This window comes from Megascapheus bottae, chromosome 6 (genome assembly GCF_031878675.1).
Source record: "Megascapheus bottae isolate mThoBot1 chromosome 6, mThoBot2.hap1, whole genome shotgun sequence".
In the NCBI taxonomy this organism is placed as follows: domain Eukaryota; kingdom Metazoa; phylum Chordata; class Mammalia; order Rodentia; family Geomyidae; genus Megascapheus; species Megascapheus bottae.
This window is the reverse complement of record NC_143514.1, coordinates 57,413,183-57,438,557: the sequence shown is the minus strand read 5'-3', so window position 1 is coordinate 57,438,557 and position 25,375 is coordinate 57,413,183. Positions and strand designations below refer to the sequence as shown.

At 41.3% G+C, this 25,375-nt stretch overlaps 1 protein-coding gene across 4 annotated transcripts in view; it reads left to right on the top strand.

The window, feature by feature from the left end:
• The window catches only part of Ccdc30 (coiled-coil domain containing 30), a 73,444-nt gene that overhangs the window by 35,757 nt on the left and 12,312 nt on the right, over positions 1-25,375 (top strand). For all 4 annotated transcript variants that reach the window (XM_090335069.1, XM_090335070.1, XM_090335072.1 and 1 more), the window contains 4 exons: positions 10,317-10,526; positions 13,002-13,156; positions 17,775-17,919; positions 24,191-24,303. In XM_090335069.1, coding sequence (XP_090191195.1) covers positions 10,317-10,526; positions 13,002-13,156; positions 17,775-17,919; positions 24,191-24,303 — 623 coding nt within the window. The remainder of the gene's footprint in view (positions 1-10,316; positions 10,527-13,001; positions 13,157-17,774; positions 17,920-24,190; positions 24,304-25,375) is intronic.

The following is a 25,375-nucleotide window of genomic DNA, read 5'->3' as shown; positions in this document are numbered from 1 at the left end:
ACACACACACACACACACACACACACACACACACACACGCACACGCACATTTCTTACTATTATAATTCATCATGGGATCCAAGGATGAATGGGCAAATTCCTCCTTTAACTTTTCTAAGCTAACCAGGGACAGAACTCAGGTATTTCTTCTACTGGAGTGTATATGCAATTAATAAACAGAAAAAGGTTTAAAGATATACTATCTGTTCAAATCATTGTCTAAAATTTATCACGAGATTTCAATTGACCCAGGCTAAAACTCTTGTTGTATATCACTAGGTTTATTTATCCTTAAGTCATTTTTTTTCCAGTCCTAGGGGCTTGAACTCAGGGCCTGAGCACTGTCCTTGGACTTTCTCAAGGCTAGAGCTCTACTACTTGAGCTTCAGTACCACTTCTGGCTTTTTTCTATGTATGTGGTACCAAGGAATTAAACCTGGGTCTTCATGCAAGCTAGGCAAGCACTCTTCCACTAGGCCAAACTCCCAGCCCCAATAGTGTTCATTATTATTGTTTCAATCAGTGTCATCAACAGCACCAAGGTTCATTGCATGGGGACAAAATTGTTCTTCCTAACATAAGAAGCATGTTAAAAGGAAATCCCGCAAACATGCTTGTTTTAAAATAATCTAGGTAGAACTACCGTACATACATTTACTAAGCCATAAGACTCAAAATGAACCACTATATCAATAGTGCTTTCTATTAATTATGGTTCAATTTCTCTAAAATATATTAGAGATTTAGTTTCTATAAGCCCCTATCTAAGGTTCTAGAATTCAACATTTAACAAATAATAACTACGTAGAAGTTTCCAGATGATATTACAACTTACCTGGAAAAGTTTAAACCAGATTCCCTATCTTAGCCTAAAAAGGGCAAATGCACTCAGGGTGAAAACCCATTTTAGCTCTTTGCTCCTGTTTCTAACATATCAAGCAAGGGTTGCTCCTCTTTTCCTTTTGTTTTTCTTTTTTTCAACCATGGGTCTTGAACTCAGGGCTTGGGCTCTGTTCCCAAGCTCTTTTGCTCAGTGTTAGTACTCTACCACTTTGAACCACAGCACCATTTCCAGTTTTCTGATGGTTAATTGGAGCTAAGAGTCTTAATGCTTTCTGTCTGAGCTGGCTTTGAACCTTTATCCTCAAATCTCCTGAGTTGCTAATATTGTAGGCATAAGTCACCAGCGCCTGGCTATTTACATACTTTCCATGATGGCTTTTATGCTGTAAAAGTAAATTTGAATATGACTGGAGAGGCCATAAGAACCTCAAGTCTAAAATATTTACAACCTGGCACTTTATAAGACAAGTGTACCTTCACCAGTATAATGGGGGGAAAAGTCTTAATCGAAAAATGTAATAGGGCCGAGAGTTTGGCCTAGTGGTAGAGTGCTTGCCTAGCATGCACAAAGGCCTGGGGTTCAATTCCTCAGTACCACATGCATAGAAAAAAGTTGAAAGTGGTGCTATGGCTCAAGTGGTAGAGCTCTATCTAGCCTTGAGAAAAGTCCAAGGACAGTTCTCAGGTCCTGAGTTCAAGCCCCACGACTGGCAAAAAAAAAAAAAAGTGGAGATGTTCTCAGCTTAAGTGGAAGAGTACCAGTCTTGAGAGGAAAAAGCCAAGTAAGAGCATGGGGCCCTGAGTTCAAATCCCATTTACCAGCACAATATATATGAGAAGCAGAGTGAAGGGTGGCTCACACCTGTAATCCTAGCTACTCAGGAGGCTGAGATCTGAGGATCATGGTTCAAAGCCAGTCCAGGCATGAAAGTCCCAGGATACTCTTACCTCCAATTATACACCAGAAAACTGGAAGTGGCTCTGTGGCTCAAGTGGTAGAATGCTAGCCTTGAACTAAAGCACTCAGGGACAGCACCTAACCAAGTTTAAGCTCCATGACAGCAAAAAAAAAAAATATATATATATATATATATATATATATATATATATGAGGAAGAAGGGGAGAGAAAGAGAAGAAAAGAAAGGAAGGAAGAAAGGAAAGGAGAATGGGCTAGGAATGTGGCTTAATGGTAGAGTGCTTGCCTATCATGTATTCTAGAACAGGCACAAAAAGAAAAAGAAAAAAAGGAAGGAAAAAGGTCCTGTTCACAGTCTGTAGGGAAGTATAAAAGAAAACAACAAATGCTTATTTATCTCAGTCTAAAAGGAAGGCCTTCTAGCAGGGTGGTGGCTCTTGCCTGTAATCCTAGCCACTCAGGAGGCTAAGATCTGAGGATCAAGGTTCAAAGCTAGCCCAGGCACAAAAAGACCTGAGACTCTTATCTCCAATTAATCCCTAGAAAACAGGAAGTGGGGCTTGGCTCAAGGGTAGGGCAGTAGCCTTGAGCTGAAGAGCTCTGAGACAAAGTCTAGGCCCAGGGGTAGGGTGGTAGCCTTGAGCTGAAGAGCTCAGGGACAGCACCCAGACTGGAGTTCAAGCTCCATGACCCACAAAAAAAAAAAAAAAAAGGAAGGACTTCTAAAAAATTCTGGTATTTCATAATCATTTGACTAAATCTCTTCCGTATCCTCTTTAGTCATGAGTTTTGTAGGGTCTTTGTTTTAGGGGGACAGGGTTTATTTTTCGTTGTTGTTTGGTTGCTGGGAATGAAACCTAGCTCTCATTTATGCTAGGCACAAACACCATCACTGATCTACATTCCCAGCTTCTTTACCAGTTTTAAAATATTGAACATATTTCCTAAACCTCTGTAATTATGTAGCTTTTAAATTTTAAATAAGCTTCTGCAGATGATAGCCTTTCCCTGCAAAGATATTTCTTAGAGCATCTTAACTCTGAACATATTGAAGTAATAATTCATCTTTTATCAGAACTGCACAGATCAATAATCAGTTTTTCAGACAAGTCATGCATAAAGTTAATTAGACCCCTTCTCAACAAACAAGTTGGTCATGGTACTTTACCCGGTTATGCAAGAAACATAGGTAGTGAGGGTGGGGAGAAAGAGCCTAAAAATAACTAAAGCCAAAAATGGCTAGGGGCACAGCTCAAGTAGTAGAGCACCTGCTTAGCAAGCATAAGATTCAGAGTTCTAACCCCAGTACTGAAAAACAAAGCCTACACAGATTATGATATCTTATATGTGATTCAGATACTAACATTTGTTGAATCAATGAACAGTCTTGCAGTGTTGGTAGCTTAATGGTTCAAATCTTCCTGATGGTGCCTGACAAGTCAGCAGTATCATCTACAATAGTCATCTTTTACTAACTCCATCTTTTATAAACCTTCCTTGTGCCCCTGAAGAGCCATCTTGTTGTAAATGAGGAAATTATTCAAGGCCGCAAACCTCATGAATGCATTCCAAATTTAAGCCCAAACAACAAATGTGGAATTTCACACTCAGAAGAAGCATCAAATGTAAACCCCGAGTTTAACAAGTTATAAGTTAACTCCTCATACACACACCACTCAGGACAGAAAATAGAAGATGCCAGCCTAGCAGGACTTTGCATATATTCTTCCTGTTTCAAGCCACTTCTTTGTCATCTCAGCATTAAGCATTACGTATGGTATTAATTCTTCTGCTTTACTTCATAGTTTTGCTTTCTATGCACAAATCTCATACAATATTGTTTAGCTTTTCCATTTGCTTCATTGCTTGTAGCACTGGATCAAACCACAAGCCCCACGCATACCAGGTAAGCACTCTTCCACTGAGCCCGCACCCTAGCCCCTGCCCATTTAAAAATACTTTCAAATATATTATCATGTATGTTCATCTTATGCCTGTCCTTTTATGATCAGCTCTGTGTGCAAGAGTCACCCATGTTGTAGTGCAGAACCACTGCTCATTTATTTTCTGTATAGTATTCTATTGTAGGAGAATATACAAAATTTATATACTTTCTTTTTGTCAGATCTGGGGCTTGAACTCTGGGCCTGGACACTATCCCTGAGCTGCTTTTGGCTCAAGGTGAGTGCTCTACCACTTTGAACCATAATCTTCAGCTCTCAGCCTCCTATGTAGCTAGGATTACAGGCATGAGACAAGGGGGGGCAGTCATAATTTATATGCATTTTCTATGGTTTGTGGACATTGTACAGCCTTCCTGCTTTGGCGTATTATAAAGAAGAGTCTTAGGCTGAGTGTCACTCTGAGAATACTGACACATTGTACTGGATCCTCTTTTTGCTGATGAAGCCACTCTGAATGCACAGGTCATCAACCATCACAGTGCTTACCCCAGTGCTGCTGTGGTATTTGATCATTATAGCACCACCAAGATGCTGAATTGGCTTCATCACTGACAACCACAGACTCAGGCCTTTGCCTGTCTTAGCTATAGAGTCAGAAGGCAGTACATCTTATGAAAGGATTTTGAATCCTTTTTATTTTCAATGAGAGGTTCAGGTTTCGTCACCTTGATCCAATCCAATGCATCAAATATTCCAACACTTATCTACCTAAGACAATTTCTAGGGCACAATTTCTGCTTTTCAACATACATTTCACAGTAATAAAGTGATCATTTTTGAATGGCTATTGACATTTTTGAAGATGACATTTATCTGAGTGAAAAAAGACATCAATGCAGAGTGAGCTGAACACTGGACACTCAAACAACTTTTACCCAAGCAGTTGTATATCCATGGGTATGAGCAGAGTATAAGAGCATGTGTTTCAAATATGTTCAGTTAATGAGTGTAAGACTTTGTCTTAAATATCGTAAATAAAAGAAGCCAATTTTAAGTATTCATATTATACTGTCCATGGACAAGAGGTAGTGGATAATTGCATCATAGACTATATGTTTTTTGTTTTTGTTTTTTTTCTTAATTTATTTATTTTTATTGTAATTAATAAAAGGGTTACATGATATTTGCCAGATAGAAGGTGCATTAATTCACATATATTGATACCCTTTCACATGTCTTGGTCCCCATTACCTTCCCCTCCACCCCACCCCCCATCATAGACTATATGTTACCTAAACTCTTCTCTCAAATTTTAACTTTCACCAATAGAGCATGAAGGGTATCCTCACCATTTCTTGGTACTAACAGTCTTTAAAGTTTTTTTGAATAATATTCTACTGTGCATATAATATATTTTCTTTATCCACTCATCCATTGATGGGCACCTAGGTTGTTTCTGTAGCTTAGCAGTTGTGAAAAGGGCTATAACAATTGTAGCAATTAAGGGGTTCTATTGTATGCTGACGAGTGGTATAGCAGGATCTTATTGAAGTTCTGTTTTTAGGTTGTGGTTGCTTTCGTTTTGTTTTGTTTTAATGTTATGCCAGTCCTGGGTTTCATGCTAGAGCTTTACCACTTGAGCTCAACCTCTGGCATACTGGCTTTCCTCCAATCTCAGACTTCTGAGTAGCTAGTATTATAGGCGCCTATTTTTAGTTTTTTTGGAGGAAGCTCCATTCTTATTTCCGTGATAGCTGCACTAATTTACATTCCCACAAGCAGGAGCCCCTTTCTCCTCCTTTGTTGTTTTCTTTCTTGATAATAATTGCCACTTTGGCTGTGGGAAGGTAGAATCTCTGGATAATTTTGATTTGCAATTTCTTTATGGCTAAGGATAGCAAACATATCTTGATTATCTATTAGCCATTTGTATTTCCCCTTGTGAGAATTGATTGTTCAATTCCCTTAACCCTTTATTGCGGTTTCTGTTCTTTAGTGTTTAATTTTGTGACTTGTTTATATTCTAGATATTAATCTTTTGTCAGATTAATAGCTGATAAAGATGTAGGCTATCTCTTCATTGTGGTTATTTTCTTCCTTTGATATGCAGGAAGCTTTTTTATTTAATATAATCCATTTGTCAATTCTTTTTTACTTTTTATTTTGTGGGTTATGGGGCTTGAATTCTGGCCTGGGTGCTGTCCCTGAGCTCTTCAGCTCAAGGCTACCGCCCTACCCTTGAGCCAAGCCCTACTTCCTGTTTTCTAGTGCTTACTTGGAGATAAGAGTATCCAATTTGTGTAGAGCTGGCTTTGAACGTTGATCTTCAGATCTCAGCTCCTGAGATCTTGTCAATTCTTGCTCTTATTTGCTAGTCAGAAGGTTGTTAAGTAAGCCTACATCTTCAAGTGTTTGTTGTCCCATGGTAGTTTCAATATTTCATGTCTTTGATCCATTATTCTTTGATTCATTTTGAACTTATTTTTGCACAGGGAAAGAAGTAGAGATCTACTTTTAGTCTTTTACATGTTAAGATACAGTTTTCCCAGCACCACTCATAATAGAGGCTGTCTTCTTTCCTCCAATGTATATTTTTTGTTCTCTTTGTCAGATGTCTGTAGCTGTATGGGTTTATTTCTGTAAGTAGTAATCTTTTGAAAATTTCATTTTCTAACTATTGCCAGTATATAAAAAGACCAGTATAATTTTTTTTTAAAAAACTGTGTAAGCTTTTTATGTCGTGTGTGTGTGTGTGTGTGTGTGTGTGTGTGTGTGTGTGTGTGTGTTGTTTATCATGGGGCTTGAACTCTGGGCCTGAGCACTGCCCCTGAGCTCTTCAACTCAGGGCTACTGCCCTATCTCTGGAGCCTCAGCCCCACTTCCTCTTTTCTAGAGAGTAATTGGAGATAAGAGTCTCATGGTCTTTAGTGCTTCGGCTGGTTTTGAACCGAGATATCATCAGCTCTCAGCCTCCTGAATAGCTAGGATTACAGGCATGAGTCACCATGGGCTGTGTTTTCATTTTTATAATTTATGTATGGCTCATTTTCTATGCAAGCAAACATCATATGAGAATAAAAATAGTTTTCTTTACTGGACCAAATGGCTCACGCCTGTAATCCTAGCTACTTAGGAGGCTGAGATCTGAGGATCAAGGTTCAAAGTCAGCCCAGGCACAAAAGGACCTGAGACTCTTTTCTCCAGTTTCTCTCTAGAAAATGAGAAGTGAGGGGCTGGGAGTTTGGCCTAGTGGTAAAGTGCTTGCCTAGCATGCATGAAGACCCTGGTTCAATTCCTTGGTACCACATACATAGAAAAAAAAAGCCAGAAGTGGTGCTGTGGCTCAAGTGGTAGAGCCCTAGCCTTGAGAAAAATCCAGAGACAGTGCTCAGGCCCTGAGCCCAAGCCTAGGACTGGCAAAAAAAAAAAAAGAAAAGAAAATGAGAAGTGAGGCTGTGGCTCAAGGGTAGGGCAGTAGCCTTGAGCTGAAGAGCTCAGGGACAGTGCCCAGACCCAGAGTTCAAGCTGCATGGCCTCCCCCCCCACAAAAAATAGTTTTCTTTTGTCTCTCCCAAATATATGGTTTTCATTACTAGTTCTTATTCTCTGCAAATTGGTAACAATGAGCATCCTTTTCTCAGTCTCAATCTCAAAGGAAGATTTCACCAGTTAGTAAGCCTTAGAAGACTTGAGGGCAATGTTCTGACCATGGGCCAGTTGGGCCCACCTGTAATCCTAGCTACTCAGGAGGCTGTTGGAAGACAGCCTGGGCAGAAACTCTGTTAGACTCTAATCTCCAAGTTCAAAACAACAAACAAACAAACCAAAACTACCAAAAAAGCTGGACATGGTGGCTCACACCTATAATCCTAGCTACTCAGGAGGCTGAGATCTGAGAATCAAGGTTCAAAGCCAGCCTAGGGGCACAAAATGACCTGAGACTCTTATCTCCAATTAACCTCTAGAAAATAGGAAGTGGGGCTTTTGGTTTAAGGGTAGAGCCCGTACCCTTGAGCTGAAGAGCTCAAGGATGGCGCCCAGGCCAGAGTTCAAGCCCCATGACCCACAAAAAAAAAAAAAAAAAAAAAAAAAAGCTGTAGCTCAAGCAGTAAGGTGCTATCCTTGATTGAGGGAGAAAAAAAAAAGATTAGGGACAACACACTCTTTCCTAATATAGAGTAAGAATACACATTTAACAGCTTAACATCAATATGTTGTGCCCTACTGGATTAGAATCTGTATTCAGAACTCAGCTTTCTCATTTACCAACTGTATTTGAGATTCAGGTTTGCATGTATAAAATGAGATAAAATACCAATCTGAGCTTACAGATAGGAAAGCCTAACAAATGTGAAATGATGTTAGCTTCTGTTCCATACTTCAAACATAGTAGACATTCTGTAAATGATTCTTAAATAATGGGAGTTAATTTTCACTGGCTGTCTCCTGTGTGTCTAGCTTTATTCCTGAAGCTTGTTTTGCCTTATTTAATGCATCCTCACAGCTACCCTGAGTCAGCAGTCATTATCCCTCTATTACAGATGTGTTCATCTGATGCTCAACTAGGACTCCAAGAAAACTACTTTTAGTAGTTTAGTACTACTGACTGGTTAGTTTACTGAAGACATACATGAAGTGACTATAGTCACAACCCTGGATAATTCTGAGACCATGGAATTCTGTTGCCCACAGGACCAAGCCTACTGCATCAGCATTTTGTCTGTGATTCCCAGGCTTGATGTATACATTCACCAGTTTCTGATATTCCTCAGTAGCAACTGGTTATTCACCCACCCTCTGGCACTGAGAGGCGTTGAGTACTGAAAAGGAATAAAGAGTAACGGGAAGAAGGATGACAAACAAATAGCTATAGGCATGTTTCATTACAAAGTTGATGTTTGTTGGATGAAATAAACATGGTTTAGAGCACTGATACCATGAGTTAGGAAACCTCTTCATGTTAAAGAACTATGACATTTGAGCAAAGTGATATTTGAGCAGACACTCAGAGAACAGGCAGACAAGTTCATAATAAGGAGGGGAAAGGTGAAGGATTCCTGGCAGAAGGAAGTGTGGAAAGAATGCAGTGTTCAGAAACTCTAAATAGAAACCAAAGTGACACTTCAGTGGGAGAGGAGTGAATGACAAGACAGTTTTAAAGAGAGCCCAAAGGGCTAGATTACACACACTCACACATACGCGTGCATGCACATGTACCAAGGCCTCAACTCAGGGTCTTATGCCCTTACTTGGCTTTTTCACTTACAACTGGTACTCTGCCACTTGAGCCATGCATATGTATGTATGCTGGTACTGGGGCTTGAATTCAGGGCCTGGGCACTGTTGCTTAGCTTTTTTGCTCAAGGCTGCCACTCTACAATGTGAGCCACAGCTCCACTTCTGACTTTTCTGTGGTTAAAATAAAACTATTAACAGACTTTCCCGCCCGGGCTGGCTATGAACTGTGATCCTCAGACCTCAGTCTCCTGAAAAAATAGGATTACAAGCATGGGCTACTGTAGCCCAACCAAATCCAGCTTTCTTTGCCAGTTAACTGATTTTCTTCTCAGGCTAGTTTTGACTTAAGATCCTCCACATCTCAGCCTTCAGAGTAGCTAAGATTACAAATGTGAGCTGCCAGGTGCCCAGAGCTGCGGAAAGATTTGAAGCAACAAGTTAAGTGTCAAGTTCAATGTGTATTTTAAAGAGAATATGTTGGGTGCTGCATAGGGAATGCAAAGGAGTAAAACTGGAAATGATGGATTGGGGAAGGGGCATCTTGCTTGATCTAGGCTAGGGTAGGGTCAAAAAGGATACAGACTGATGTCAAGTGGTTGTGGAGGTAGAGTGGCAGTATGGGTTCTGTGATGGGAAAAGGGAAACTCGGGGGTTTCCTTTGCATTCATGCCAAGCCTGCTTAAAACATTGGATAGTGACAAAATTAACTGAACCCAAAAAGTCTGAAGAAAAACAACCTTGGAAATATGGGCGCAGAATCAAAGGGTTTATAGGAATACACTTGATAGTTACATAAAAATAACACTTCAAATGTAGAAATGAATCAGAATCATCCACTCTCTTTTCCAATAATACAGAGAGATTGGGTAACATTAGAAGAGTCAACAAAGGGAGGAGAGCAAGACAGAGAGCACTAAGTGGAAACTTGCAGATGGAGGGAGCAAGTGCTACTGAGAAGTCATCTGTACCCTGGGCTTATTGTGACAATGGGGTGGTCAGTTGGTGCCCTTGGCAAAAACAATGCTGGGGGTTACAGCGACGGAAGCCAGTTTGGAAAAATTAAAGAATGGGAAATGTTTACGCTCTGCAATCATGGAGAGTACTGGGAACATTCCTTTGTCCAGCCATCTTCTGATGAGAAAGACTTCAGTTAACTTTACTAAAGCATGGAGCTCCATTTGGAGTTACATGTGGGGGTAATTATTTGTCAGCTTTGTGATGGGGAGGGGTTACAAGGTCTCTCTGTGTGGAGTAGGCTGGCCTTGAACTCCTGCCTCAGCCTCCCAGATGCTCCCAGCTATGTACAACTTACCCAGCCTGATCAGTTTTTAAAGGATGTAATTTCTTTCAAGTCTTATCTTGGCCTGCTTATTCCATATTGACTTTATCATTTGTATTTATTCCCCATCTCTAGCTGAAAATTGAACTAAAGCAGATCCAGGAGAAATTACTAGACAGCACAAAGATGTATTCTTCACTCACAGCAGAATGGAAGCAATGTCAGCAAAAAATCAAGGAGCTGGAGCTGGATGGACTTAAGCAGGCTCAGAGCATTAAATCACAGAGCAGTTTGCAGGAAAAGCTGGCTCAGGAGAAGCTGAAAGTTGCCGATGCTCAGGAAAGGGTAATTATCCTCATGCTTAATGCCCTGTATACACTCAGTACCACCATGGAAACTTTTCCCTAAGGATTATAAGAACTAGTAATGGTGCAAACATGGCCAAATTCTAATATTTATTTTCCCTCCTGTGTTTTCCTTCACCAGTTTTTATAATTCCAGTAAATGTTATGTTTAAAATTTACATGATGGGCTGGGATTGTGGCCTAGGGGTAGAGTGCTTGCCTAGTATGCATGAAGCCCTGGGGTTGATTCCTCAGTACCACCTACACAGAAAGGCGAGAAGTGGTGCTGTGGATCAAGTGGCAGAGTGCTAACCTTGAGAAAGCTTGAGGACAGTGCCCAGGCCCTGAATTCAAGCCAAGACCCAGGACTGGCAAAACAAAACAAAAAAGTTACATATAATTTATCTTGATCAGATTCACCCCCTCTGTCACCCTCCCCCCACTTCCCAAATCTATCTATCCAGCTGTCTATCTATTCATCTATATCTACTTCACTTTCTAGTTTTCTTTTTTCTTCCTTTCTCTTTTTCTCTCTTTTTTTCTTCTTTTCTTTCCCTCTCATTCCCTCTCTCTTATTTTCTTTCTGTCTTGAACTTAAGCTCTCATGTTCTCACTTAGCTTGTTTACTCACTGAGGGCACTCTACCACTCAAACCATGCCTCTAGTCCAGTATTTTGCTGGTTAATTGGAAATAGAATCTCATGAACTTTTCTCCCAGGTTGATTCTAATCTTAGTCTTCCTGGGTTCAGCCTCTTAATAACTAGGATTTCAGAAGTGAACTACCCTTTTCAGGCCCAAGCTAACTTCAAGAAGCTTCACAAATGTGCATAAAGTATTTGACCATATTCATACTCCTTCACATTTGTATTTTTTAAAAGCTTATTTTCCTCTCATCTATATTGGCTGATAATGTAATTTTTATTTTGTAATTCTTAGAGGGATTTTTCTTGTGAAATGAAATGAACCATTTTCAAATATTACTCCTGCATTTTAGATAGTCTAACACCAGGTGGCAGTAGTGCACAACTGCACATTTATTTATTTATTTATTTATTTATTTATTTATTTATTTATTTATTTATTTATTATTTTGTGGGTCCTGGGGCTTGAATTCTGGACCTCGGTGCTGTCCCTGAGCTCCCTTTTAAATGCTAGCACTCTACCACTTTAATCACAACGCCACTTCCGGCTTTTTCTGTGATTTAACTGAAGAGTCTCACAGACTTCTGCATGGACTGGCTTCAAATCATGATCCGTCCTAGATATCAGCCTCCTGAGTAGCTATGATTACAGATGTGCACTACAGTACCCAGCTCATCCACATTTTGATATGCATCTTCGCCTGAGTCAAATCCTAGATAAAACAATCATTAAAACAAGATGACAGATGATACCAAGTATTCAGGAAGATAAGATCAGGAAGACTATGATTTGGGGACACCTTGGACAAGTTAATAAGATCCCATCTCAGCCAACTAGCTAGGCATGGTGGTTAACAGTTGTCACCTAGCTACATAGGAAGCATAAACGGGAAGGTGGAAATCCACAACAATCGAGCCAGACTTTATTCAAAAAATAACTGAAGCAAAAAAGAGTTGGGGACAGGGCCAAGAGTCTGGCCTAGTGACAGAGTGCTTGCCTAATATGCACAAAGACCTGAGTTCGATTCCTCAGTACCATATGCATAGAAAAAAGCTGGAAGTGGTGCTGTGGCTCAAGTGGTAGAACTCTAGCCTTGAGAAAGTCCAAGGACAGTGGTCAGGCTCTGAGCTCAGGGCTGGCAAAATAAATAAATAAATAATAAAAATTAAAAAAAATTTTAAAGCAAGGTGTAACCGCCTACAGGTAGCTAACACCTGAAACCAGCTACTCAGGAAGCTGAGATCTAAGGATCTTGATTCAAAACCAACCCAGGAAGGAAAGTTCATGAGACATTTATCTCTGATTAACCACCAAAAAGCTACAAGTGGAGTTGTGGTTCAAGTGGTAGAACACTAGCTTTGAACATACACACAGGCATGCACACATGCACACACACACACACACACACACACACACACACACACACACATACACACAAATGCACCTAAACACATTGTAGTATGTCACTATTTTGTAGAATGTTTGTGCATATAAACAATAGCTAAATGTAATTTGTTTATAAATCTCTGGAAGGATCTCTGGATATTTATTTGTAGAGGAAAGCAGAGGAAATAAGATATGAGAAAGATCCTTCTGATTGTATAACTTATTTTATATACACATATTGAATTCTATAAATATGTCACATATGGCAAACAAGTAATTTGTCATACAAATACAGTTACATCTTGCCACACTCCTTACTTAGGATCAGATTTGTATGTTAGCACTGCTGTCATTGATAGCTACATGCTGTTCCCCTAAATGGAAGAAGAGAAAAAGAAAAGGTCACACTCTTCCTAACATCTGACTTGTAAACTTTTTTCATTCAAGATTTTGGACTTGCAGCAGAAGTTAGAGCATGCTCAGCAAGCCTATCTCTCAGACACTTGTATTTTGAAGAAGAAGGAACTAGAGGAAAAGGTGAAAGAAGCCATACAAAATGAAGCCAAGTTGCAGCAACAATATCAGGAAGAGCAGCAGAGGAGGTAAGAGGATCAGAAAGCTGCATTTCCTGTGGTCTCGCTGGACTTCAGTTCATCAGCCTGGAAATAAGCTCACGCTTATCACTATTCTGATCATTTATTTTCCTCTCTCCTCTTGCACCAGACTGTGTGGGATTCCTAAAGGCAGGCATTATTTGTCTTCATTCTAGGACCTACTGGAACACTGGTCAATTTTATTTTCTTTCTTTTTTTTTTTTTTGGTCAGTCGTGGGTCTTGCACTCTGGGCCTGGGCTTGTCCCTGAGCTCTTCAGTTCAAGGCTATCGCCCTACCCCTTGAGCCACAGTCCACTTCTTGTTTTCTGGTGGTTAATTGGAATTAAGTTTCATAGACTTTAGTGCCTGGGCTGGCTTTGAATGTGATCCTCAGATCTCAGTTTCTTGAGTAGCTAGGATTACAGGCGTGATCCACCATCCAGCTGATAAATTTTCTTGATTGGATTGCCTATGAGATCTGATATTCTGGGATTTGTTTTTTTGTGTGTGATGATACAAGCGTTGGAACTCAGGGCCTAATGCTTATTAGGTAAACATTTTACCCCCTTGAATCACACCCCAGCTTTTTTGTTTTTAGTTTTTTTTTTAGTGAAAGCACCTCCCAGAAAACCACATGGACACAGTCACATAGAAGAAAAGCAAGATTTAATGTCCAGCAAAGCAGAAGGGCTGATCTCCCATGGGATAGAGAAGAGCTAATAGCTCTTAGACAAGGGAGGTAATTATGAAGCAGGGCAGGCTGGAGACTAGAGAAAGGGCTGGGAGCAGGAAATCTTTGAAGCTGCAGCAGGACCCTGGAGATATCAGCCAGCCAGAGCCAAACATCCTATAGCTGGCTTATGCCAGGAAAATATCCTGTATCTAGCACATAGCTGAGACAATACATTCTATAGCCAGAGCCGAACATCCTATAGCTGGCTTATCACCAGAAAACATTTTATATCCGAGTACATAGTGAGGGCTGGGCACCTTGCATCTGGACACTAGAGATACCGTGTGACCAGGATTGGGCACTGGGACTAAGGTGACAGCATGTGGCTGACATAGCTGGGACTTGGGGTATGTGCACTTTGGGTGGGAATGGGCTGGGGATACATGCAGTTTGGGAATGGCAACTGTGGCCAGGCCTGGCCTATGATGCCCCAAGATGAGGGCTGTCAACCTAAAATGGGGCCAATATTCCTACAGAATAGGATCACAAGCTTTTTACCCAGGCCAGCTTCCAACTACCAGGACTGCCCAGAAACTTACTTCCAGTTGTAGTTGAAAGTTGTAGCATTGCAATTGCCATTCAATAGTCAAATATTTATTGGATGAATGGGTGTTTAAGTGAAGGAGTGAATAATGAATTCCCTTAGTGAGGTACTGTGAGAGAAGACTTGCCAGAACCATCATGATTAGCAGGATATGCCAGGCTAGCCTGACTCTTAACAGTCAGAGAAAGCCACAAGAGCAAATGTATAAGACACTAAAATAAAAATTGTGAGTGGTGCCAAGCTGCCAAACAAAGGAGAAAATAATCATCAGCCCTGGACTCAGAACAAGTTAAAGACACTTGCCACAGGTAGGATAACTACACTGAGCATATCCAAATAATCTCTGGAGGAAAGCAACCCCATTAGGGATGCCCAAATATCAAGTTTAATAAAATATAAGCTCGTATTAATGTTGCCAGACACTACAAGGAAACTGGCTAGTATGAATAAAAGCAGGGAACATAGGCACCATATTTATTATCTCAACTATAGTTATGAAGGATTGGTTAGGAAACAACTGTGTGAAGCTTTTAAAGAAAAAAATATAATCCCTCCTGTAATCCTAGCTACTCAGGAGGCTGAGATCTGAGGATCACGGTTCAAAGCCAGCCCAGGCATGAAAAGTCCATGAGACTCTAATTTCCATTTAACCACCAGAAAACCAGAAGTGGCACTGTGGCTCAAGATACGTAGTAGCCTTGAGCTGAAGAGCTCAGGGACAGAGCCTAGGCCCAGAGTTCAAGCCCCCCCCCCCCCCCCACCAAGAAAATTGAAACAATGAGAAAGGAGAGTTAACTTTTTTTGAAAGTTGCTCTTTGTATCTCTAAAGTAGGAATACATACTTTCTGAGAGTTTTCTGAGAAGATGTACATGGAACTGATTATAAGTGTAGGAGAAAGAAAATGCTTCCACTGAGAGGAAGCTACACAGTACAGATTGTTTTGTAACTTTCAAGAAAGTAGCCTTGGGCTATGGGGAGAAAAGTACCTTACCAATACACTATTTCTACTAGGCTTGATTGTTGAAATTCTCTGTATAATAGTTGAAATAATTTCTGACATATTCATATGCTGCTCTTTCAATTTTGGATATACTATTTTTTTAGCTTTCAATTCCTTGATTTTATGTCGGGGGGCTGAGGGGTTCCCTGGGGCTTAAACCCATGGCCTAGATGCTGTTCTCAAGCTTTTTGCTCAAGGCTAGTGCTCTACAACTTGAGCTGCAGTTCCACTTCTGGCTTTTGGGGGACACTGACTTTCCTGCCCAGACTGGCTTAGATTTTTTTTTTTTGTACAGAAAACTCACTTTTTAAAAATATTTTATTAACATTGATTTTTACATCATATTTTAAATGTCATGTTTAACAAACAAGTATTCAAGAAGGGAATCTCTATATATAGTCACTGGCATATAGATTTTAGAACATAATTAAAATTAAGCTGAAGGTTTGTATGTCATAGATACATATTAATCTATGTAATAAAACATGTCTACAGAGTATATAGACCATCGTAGATTTTTATGTCTATGTAGTTATGTTTATATCTCCAAGACCATGTCCATAACCTTGGGTACCCAAATAGTCATCACTCTTGTACTGTTTGAATCTAATATCCACATATTAAGGAGATCATGCGCCTTTCGTTCCTTTGGTCTTGTCTTATCTCACCCATCATGATTGGCTCTAGTTTCATCCACTTCCCAGCGAATGCTATTATTTTATCTTGCCTGTTGGCTATGTAGAATTCCATTGTGTATATATACCACATTTTTTTGTATCCATTCATCTGCAGTAGGGCATCTAGGTTGTTTTCATCACTTGGCTATTGTGAAGAGTGCAGAGATAAACATGGCTGAGCAGATGTCCTTATTGTAGTCTGGGTTATGATGCTCAGGGTAGATGCCCAGGAGTGGAATGGTGGGATTGTAGGGAAGGTCTATTTTCAGTTTTTTAAGAAACCTCCAAACTGCCTTTCAGAGTGGCTTAACTAGTTTACATTCCACCAGCAGTGCAGTAGGGTTCCTTTTTCTCCACAGCCCCGCCAGCATTTGTCTTTGTCTGAGAAAACTCAAATTTTTAGTTTCAGTAGATTAATACTTTCAGTTTCAAGGTTTATCTCTTAGTCTGATATCTTGATCAGAAACTGAGAATGGAGATTCAAGGTGAATCTCCTTCAGTACAGAGAGATTTCTTGGTCTGAAGGCCTTAGAAATTCTTTCTTGAAATCTAATGTGACTATGTGTGTCAGGTTCATTTCTGAGCCCCTTGTAGCAGAGGTAATATGTACATAAATATCAGCAGTGATTGCAATTCATAAGCCTATTCTGAGCCCTGAAAATCCAGGGTTTACCTCATGAAGTACTGAAAAAGAAGGTGGGATTAGCTGGGCGCGGTGGCTCACGCCTATAATCCTAGCTACTCTGGAGGCTGAGATCTGAGGATCAAGGTTCAAAGACAGCCCAGCACAAAAGGACCTGAAACTCTTATCTCTAGTTAACCCCTAGAAAAGGGAAGTGGGGCTTGGCTCAAGAGTAGGGCAGTAGCCTTGAGCTGCAGAGCTCAGGGACAGCACCCAGACCAGGTTCAAGCCCCATGACCCATCCCACCACCCCCACCTCCACCTCCACCCCCACCAAAAAAAAAAAAAAGAAGGTGGGATTCAGGATTCTAATCCTACATCCATCCTATCCTGGCTGTTCTATGCCATATGCCATATCTTCCCTACCTCTGAAGCAAGGAAAATTGCTTCTTCATTGTGAGTTGTTTAGATGGTGAGAGAATTTTTTTTTTTTTGCCAGTCCTGGGGCTTTAACTCAGGGCCTGAGCACTGTCCTTGGACTTTCTCAAGGCTAGAGTCTCAGCACCACTTCCGGCTTTTTTCTAAATTGACCACCACTTATAGCTCTAGTTAGCCACCAAAAAGCTAGTGGGAGCTATGGCTCAAGTGATAGAGTACCAGGGAAAAAGCTCAGGGACAGTGCTCAGGCTCTGAGTTCAAGCCCAGTACTGGGACAAAAAATAAAATGACCAGTGAAGCCAGGTGCTGATGGTTCACACCTGTAATCCGGCTTTTTCTATGTATGTGGTACTGAGAAATTGAACCCAGCTCTGCATGCATGCTGGGCAAGTATTCTACCACTAGACCAAACTCCCAGCCCAAGAGAGAATTTTTAAAAGCCGCTATCACAAAGATGGTCTCTGTGTCATTTACCTTATCTTAACTTACACCCTGCTTTGCTGAAACCTCCCCTCCCCCCACAAAAATCCTCTGTGGCAGCTTAATCCTTTTAGGTCTCATTTGCAAATTGTGGAAACACAGTGTAATTTAATGTCATTCATTTTCCTCAGGATACTCCTGGATCAGAATGTGAATGAGCTACAAAAACAAGTAAAAACCCTACAGAACAAAGAGAACCAATTGGAACTGACCAGTTCTCAGCAACAAGCAACACTCCTTAAACAACTAGAAGAGACAAAAAGAGAATACGAACAAGTAAGCATGTAAATGGATATGCTTGTCAGTTTTCCTATTTCCACAGACCTGAATAATAACCAATTATAGTTAAAGGGCTCATTGCACCTAGCAGGTTGAGTGGGACTTTCATCAAGAAAGAAGAATCAAGTTGGGCACTGGTGGCTCACACTTTACTCAGGAGGCTGAAATCTGAGGATCACAGTTCAAAGCCAGCCAGGGCAGGAAAGTCTGAAAGACTCTTATCTCCAGTTCACCACTAGAAAACCAGAAGTGGCACTATGGCTTAAGTGGAGAGAGAGAGAGAGAGAGAGAGAGAGAGAGAGAGAGAGAGAGAGAGAGAGAGAGAGAGAGAGAGAGGAATCAGCCAGGTGGTAGTGGCTCATGCCTATAATTCTAGCTATTCAGGAGGCTGAGATCTGAGGATCAAAGCCAGCCTGGGCAGGAAAGTCTGTAAGACTCTTATCTCCAATTAGCCACTAAAGAACTGAAAGTAGAACTATAACTCAAACTGGGTTGAAAGTACTCAGAGACAGCACCCAAACCCTGAGTTCAAGCCTCACAAATGACAAATAAAAAAATTAGAATCAAGAGGTTGGAGGCTTAGCTCAGATAATAGAGTGCTAGCCAATGCGTAAGGAGTCAGATACCAAGTTTGAGTCCCAATCTAAGATGAAGGAAATAAGGAAGGAAGGAAGGAAGGAAGGAAGGAAGGAAGGAAGGAAGGAAGGAAGGAAGGAAGGAAGGAAGGAAGGAAGGAAGGAAGGGAAGAAAGGAAGAAGGAGAGAGGGAAAGAAAGAGAGGCAAAGAAATGAAGAGACAAAGGAAGAAAGAAAGAAAAATGAAAAACAGAAAGCAGAATCTACTTTAGGTACAGGAAATACAGTGAAGGAAAAATGGCTTATTTGTATTCCTTCTAGGTTCTTTGGCTGAGCTACAGAGCTACAAATGAAATTGACACAAAACTGATAAACAAGAGAAAAAAAAATTTGGTCAGTCATGGGGCTTGAACTCTAGGCCTGGGCACTGTCCATGAATTCTTTAGCCCAAGGCTAACACTCTACCCTTTTGAGCCATAGTTCAAAACATTTTTATTTTAAAAAATTTTATTATGACCACACCCATGAATGATTCACAAAATATGAACTCGGGAGGGTCATGTGACAGAAAGGAATAGAGCATGGGACATATTATGAAAGTCTATTGAGGCTGAAGGTTGTCTTGTATGTGGATTAAAGTCTCTCCAATGATTATAATTGCCTCGAGTAGCCCAGACACAGATACTTCTACTGACCTACATTTGCTGACTAGATGAAAATGTCTTTTACAAAAGGACAGCTTTTGATAGCTACGCTAGTATCCATAGTTTCTCAGAATAACTAGCTTGGACTGTGCCAAAGAAGTATATTTTGGGGTGGTATATTCTGGTCTACAGCCATATTTGGGGATAGTGTGTCCTATAGCCACACAAGCAAGAAAAGACTTAGTGTATGGGAAAAGATGCTTGGGAAACTGTTGGCAGAGAGAGCGGGAGAGATAAGAAGGTCTGAGGAGCTGCGGTTGGTTTTCAGGAAATCCAGAAGTTAGGAAGCTACAGGCAAGCCACCTCCTACAACACTGAGGTGGGGACTCTGCCAGAACTCTTCCTGAAGCCTCTGCAGTTGTCTCACCTCTGTCTGCACATTCTTCTAGCTGCTAGCACTAGAGAACAAAGCCTCCTTTTCCTTTCTTTGCTAGTGCCTCTCTTACTCTTTACTTCTGTCACTGAGATGTGTAGGAATACTTTTCCCCATACTAAACAAGTCTCCAATTCTATGTGGATCCCCTGTAACCCAATCTGGCACTGTTTTCTGGGAGATAGCATCTGATCCCACGAGGTAAGGGTCTACAAGGCTCCCCCATTTCCCCATACCAATTGCTAGTACAAGTTTCCCTGTTTCTGACCATTGATTCCAAGCCTGAGGCCCTTCTAACCCTCCATCAACTTTGATCCTGTTAGAATGGCTCAGGAAACTCAGCTTACTGGGTTATTATAAAGCGACACAATACAGAAACAGCCAGATAAAGAAGATGTGGAGGGAAGTGCAAGGGAGAGGACATGGAACTGCAGTGCCTTCTCTGCACACACCACTCTTTCTCTACCTCTGAGTACACATCGAGCAACCCAGAACCTTTCCTTATACAAGGACAAGTGAAAACAGAAACTGAATTTGTATAAAATACTCAAGCGACAAATGGTAGGAAAAGTGTGGAAGACAAAGCTAGGAACAAAGAACAAGGGCAACTAGTAGAAAAATATAACAAATCTGGTAAATATTAATCTAACCATACCAATTGTCCCTTTAGATGACAGTGATCTAGATGAGGTCTAGAAGGATTGTGTGAAGCTTTTTCTGTGTGTGTGTGTGTGAAGCTTTTTCTGTGTGTGTATGAAGCTTTTAAAGAAAAAAATATATATATAAAATCATAAAAATTGAAACAATGAGGGCCAGTTGCTGGTAGCAAGGCAGGAGGCTGAGATCTGAGGTTCATGGTTCAAAGCCAGCCTGGGCACAAAAGTCCTTGAGATGCTTATCTCCAATTAACCACCAGAAAACCAGAAGTGGTGCTGTGGCTCAAAGTGATAGAGCACTAGCCCTGAGTTGAAGAGCTTAGAGAGAGCACCCAAGCCCAGAGTTCAAGCACTACTACCGACAACAATAACAAAAAATCTAAATGTACCAACTTTTGGGCAGCCACCTTCAGAATAAGGAAAGGTAGAGTAATATTATTTAATGATAAAAGGGTCACTGGCTCCTAGCTACCCAGAAGCCAGGAATTTGGAAGGTCAAAGTCAGAGGCCAGTCCAAACAGAAAAGGCTGTGAGACTCTGTGTCCAAAATAACTAGCAAAATGCAGGGCTAGGCCAGGTGCTGGTGGCTCATGTCTATAATCCTAGCCACTTCAGGAGGCTGAAATCAGGATCTCCATTCAACACCAGCCCAAGCATCAATGTCCAAATTCTAAATCTGAAGCAGGGTGGCTTCACACCTCTAATTCTAGCTAATCAGGAGACTGGGATCTGAGGATCATGGTTCAAAGCCAGCCAGGGCACAACAAGTCCATGGGACTCTTATGTCTAATTTAAACACCAGAAAACCAGAAGTGGCGCTGTGGCACCAAAGTGGTAGAGTGCTAGCCTTGAGCTGAAGAGCTAAGGAACAGTACCCAGGCCAAGTTCAAGCCCCACAACTGACAAAAGGAAAAAAAAAAATCTAAAGCTCAAGGATTCTTGTCTCAAGCATTTGTGATAAGAGAGATTCAACATGAACTTCCAAATCTAACCATTAGGTCAAATTCTAACTGTGAATTTCTAGTCACTAAAGTCACTTCTAGAACCAAATACTTTATTAGACAAGGCTACATCAAGAAAATATTTTATGTGTGAACAAACTGCCTCTATTTTCTGCTACCCTGACACCACTGCTCACACGTCTGTGACCTCAGATGTGTAAATTTGGCCACACGTGCAAACAATGCTGCATCCATAAACATCATATAAGTATCCTCTGAAAAAAATTCACACCTAGAATCCTAGCTAGTCAAGAAGATAAGATCTGAGAATAGGAATTTGAAGACAGTCCAACAGAAAAGTCTGTAAGACTCTTACCTCCAGTTAACTTACCAGAGAAAAGCCAGAAATGGAGGTGTAGCTCAAGTGCTGGAATTCTTGATCAAAAACAACAACCACAACTCATGAATAATGCCCAGTCCCTGAGTTCATGACACAAATTCAGTTTTGGAATAGTCTATCTGGAGATAGTGTCAGACCCCATAGATTGGAGGCTCAGTCCCCAAGAATATCTTTACTTCACATCTAGTATATGCCTGTAGAACTTATGAATTGAGGCTTGTATGGACTACACCTCAGGTTTGATTAAGTTGCTCAAGTAGCTCCCAGAACTCAGGAAACCCTGTACTTACATTTGTATGGGTATTTTAAAGGACTGCAATAAGCAGTCAGATGAAGAACTACATAAGGTGAGGTTGGAAAAGCCCTGAGTGCATGAGTGCAAGAGCTTCCATGTCCACGGTGGAATACACCAGCCTGCCAGCACATGGGTGAGTTCTAGTTCACCCTTCTGCAAGTCCCTCTGTGCTGGGCTGTCCTGAGGCTCCTGGACCTGCCTCCTTGTTGTTTTTATTATTGCCATTATTTGTTTGTGTGTTCTGGTCTGTCATGAGGCTTGAATTCAGGGCCTGGGTACTGTCTTTGAGCTCTTTTGCTCAAGGCTGGTTAGTGCTATACCATAGCCACAGCACCACTTCTAGTTTTTGAGTGGTTAACTGGAGATGAGTCTCACAGGAGGCCAGGAGTGTGGCCTGTTGGTAGAGTGCTTGCCTCCAATGCATGAAGCCCTGGGTTCAATTCCTTGAAAGCACATACACACAGGGAAAAAAAAAAGCCAGAAGAGGTGCTATGGCTCAAGTGGTAGAGTGATAGCCTTGTGGAAAGCCTGAGGACAGTGCTCAGGCCCTGAGTTCAAGCCCCAGGACTGGCAAAAAAAAAAAACAACCCACAAAGTCTCACAGGGCCTTTTCTGCCCAGACTGGCTTTGAACTGCAATTCTTAGATTCCAGCCTCCTGAGTAGCTAGGATTACAGGATGAGCCACTGTGCCTGATTTGCCCCATTTCTTTTCATGTACACATTTAGTTTTATTGTAACAAAGCAACTTGTACACTTGTACACTTTTAGTGTTTGAAACTGAGCATCATCCCCATTTTTATATGTGCAGGCATGATTGCTACCAGACATTAGGGAGACACAGCAAGTTCAGGGTCTTCATGGTCTCTGTGCAGCACTGTACCCTCCAGGGTATATGGCAAGATCCCCTCTGGAGTGAGAAGGATCTTATGTGCCATTTAAGTCAGAAAATTCTTCCTTCCTTCCTTCCTTCCTTCCTTCCTTCCTTCCTTCCTTCCTTCCTTCCTTCCTTCCTTTGTCCCTCCCTCCCTCCCTCCCTACCTCCTTCCCTCCCTCTCTCCCTTTCTTTCTCCCTTCCTAGAGGTATTGGGGTTTTGAACTTGGAAGCCTCATGCTTACTAGATTGGCACAATGCCACTAAGCCAGCCCTATTTTTCATTGGTTATTTTTAGGAGAGGGTCTCATTTCTCCTTCAGCCATGTGCCTGAGCCACAATCTACTTTAGACTTCCTTTGGTCCATGGGATCAAGGCACCTGCCATCATATCTAGTTTCCCTCCATAGAGGCAGTCTTACAGTCTAGAACCAGATCCTTTCAATCTCAACCTCCCATATAGCTTTGGATGATATACACATGCCACTGTGCCCATTTGTGAGTTAGCGAAGGGGATCAACTGAGCTTTCCTATCCAGAATGACCTCCTGTTCTCAGCCTTCCAGATGGGCCACAGGGCCTAGCTCAGAGAATTTCTTTTATTAAAAAAATAATTAATTTGCCAGTCCTGAGGCTTGAAGTAAGGACTATGAGTTCTCTTGAGATTTTTTTGTCCAACATATACCACTTAAGCCATACATTCAGTCTTGCTTTTTGCTTGTTAATGGGAGATGATGTTTCAAGATTTTCCCCCCGGACTTGTTTCAAACAGTAATACTCTGATCTGAACTTCCCAAGTAGGTAAGAGTCGTCCAGGAAATGGCCACCAGTCATGGCCATAGATTTTCTTTATGAGTGAGGTGTTGGTGATTCATGACTGTAGTCCTAGATACGCCGGTGGCTGAGATCTAAGCATTACAATTTGGAGCTAGGCCAGACAGGCAAGTCCATAAGACTCTCTACCTCCAATTAATCACCAAAAAGTTTAGAAGTGGAACTGTGGCTAAAGTAGTAGAACTAGCCTGAAGCAAAAAAGCTGAGGAATAGCATCCAAGCCCTGAGTTCAAGGAGTTTGGTAAACACACACACACACACAACACGCACACACACACATCTTATGACCAGCTAAAAGCAGAATAAAATTAGAGTTTCAATATCTACCTGAGAGAGGGAATTTAAAACTAGAAATTGTTTGAAAGCCAAAAATTACAAGTCATAATATCACAAGACTTGAGCCTAAAGGGGATATTTACAAGTTACATAGGAAGACCAAGAGGAAAAGCCATACTAAGCAGCAGCTAGCTACCAAGAATTCAAGTGCTGCTGTTATCTCAGCAGCTGGAATAACTGTAAGCATTTTTCAACTGGCAGAATGACGCTGCCAATTCACATTCCTTCAACATCATACCTTTTACCAGTGCACTGTTTTCTCATTTGGAATATATATTTTTCAGACTATCAAAAGCAACCTGTTGCTGTCAGAGAGGCTGACGGAGTCACGGCAGGAGAAGGAAGCTCTCTGGGAAGCGTTTGGACGATTTTTCGAGCAGCTTGATGGGCATGTAAGGTAAAGTGATACCAGTTCCCTTTGGAAGAAGAGTCTGCAGAGAGCTGTTTCTGCCTGAGCCAGCCCCAGGTGATGCAGTGGGATGTTCACTGAAATTCCACCCACAAGGCTTTTCCTAGGAAGAGGTGGGGCCCAGTTTCTTCCCAAGAGGGAGGGAGAAGGAACCTCTTTTTGTTGAGCTCTGCTCATATATAACTTGTTTTTCTCCAAACATACCCTGTTACAGCTGTTAGCCTTGATCTCCCTCATAAACTGTCCTCATCTTGAATCACTCTCTCCATTTCAATTCGTAATTCTTAGACTCGGAATTCCTCCTTAAAAAAAAAAAATCCTCTCTTGGCTGGGAGCATAGCCTAGTGGTAGAGTGCTCACCTAGCATGCACAAAGACCTGGGTTCAATTCCTCTGTGCTACATACACAGAAGAAGCAAGGCGTGGAGCTGTGGCTCAAGTGGCAGAGCCCTAGCCTCAAGCAAAAAGTGTCCAAGGACAGTACCTACACTCTGAGTTCAAGCCCCAGGACTGGCAAAAAAAAAAAAAAAAAAACAAAAAAAACCAAAAACCGTCTCTCTGTCTCTGCCTCTATCTTTTTCTTTGTCTCTATTTCTCTCACTGGCTCTCTCTTGCTACCTTGCTCACTCACTCGCTCACTTGTGTACACACACACACACACACACACACACACACACACACACACACACACACCTGGGCCTGGCAAGGTGCTCATTCTTCAAATCCCAGTATCAGTACACAAACAAAAAAAAAGTTATTCATTTCATTTATCACCACAACATATTTTATAACATTTTGTCACCTAAAGAAGATCTTCTCCCTGGTTTCCTTTCCCTTGTATTCCCTCAATGGCTAATGATGTTAGGCATCTTTTTGTGTGTTTATGGGTACAAAGAGAGATGTGTCAGAATCACACCAAGAGTTCTGAGCCTACAGAGTTCCTATGTAGTACTGGCATTAAAAGTCCATACACAGGGGTGGAGGGAGGGAAATAGGGACAAAAACATCAGAAGGGGTATCAGTGTGTCAGAAGTAATGCACCTACTATCTGGTGAATGTAA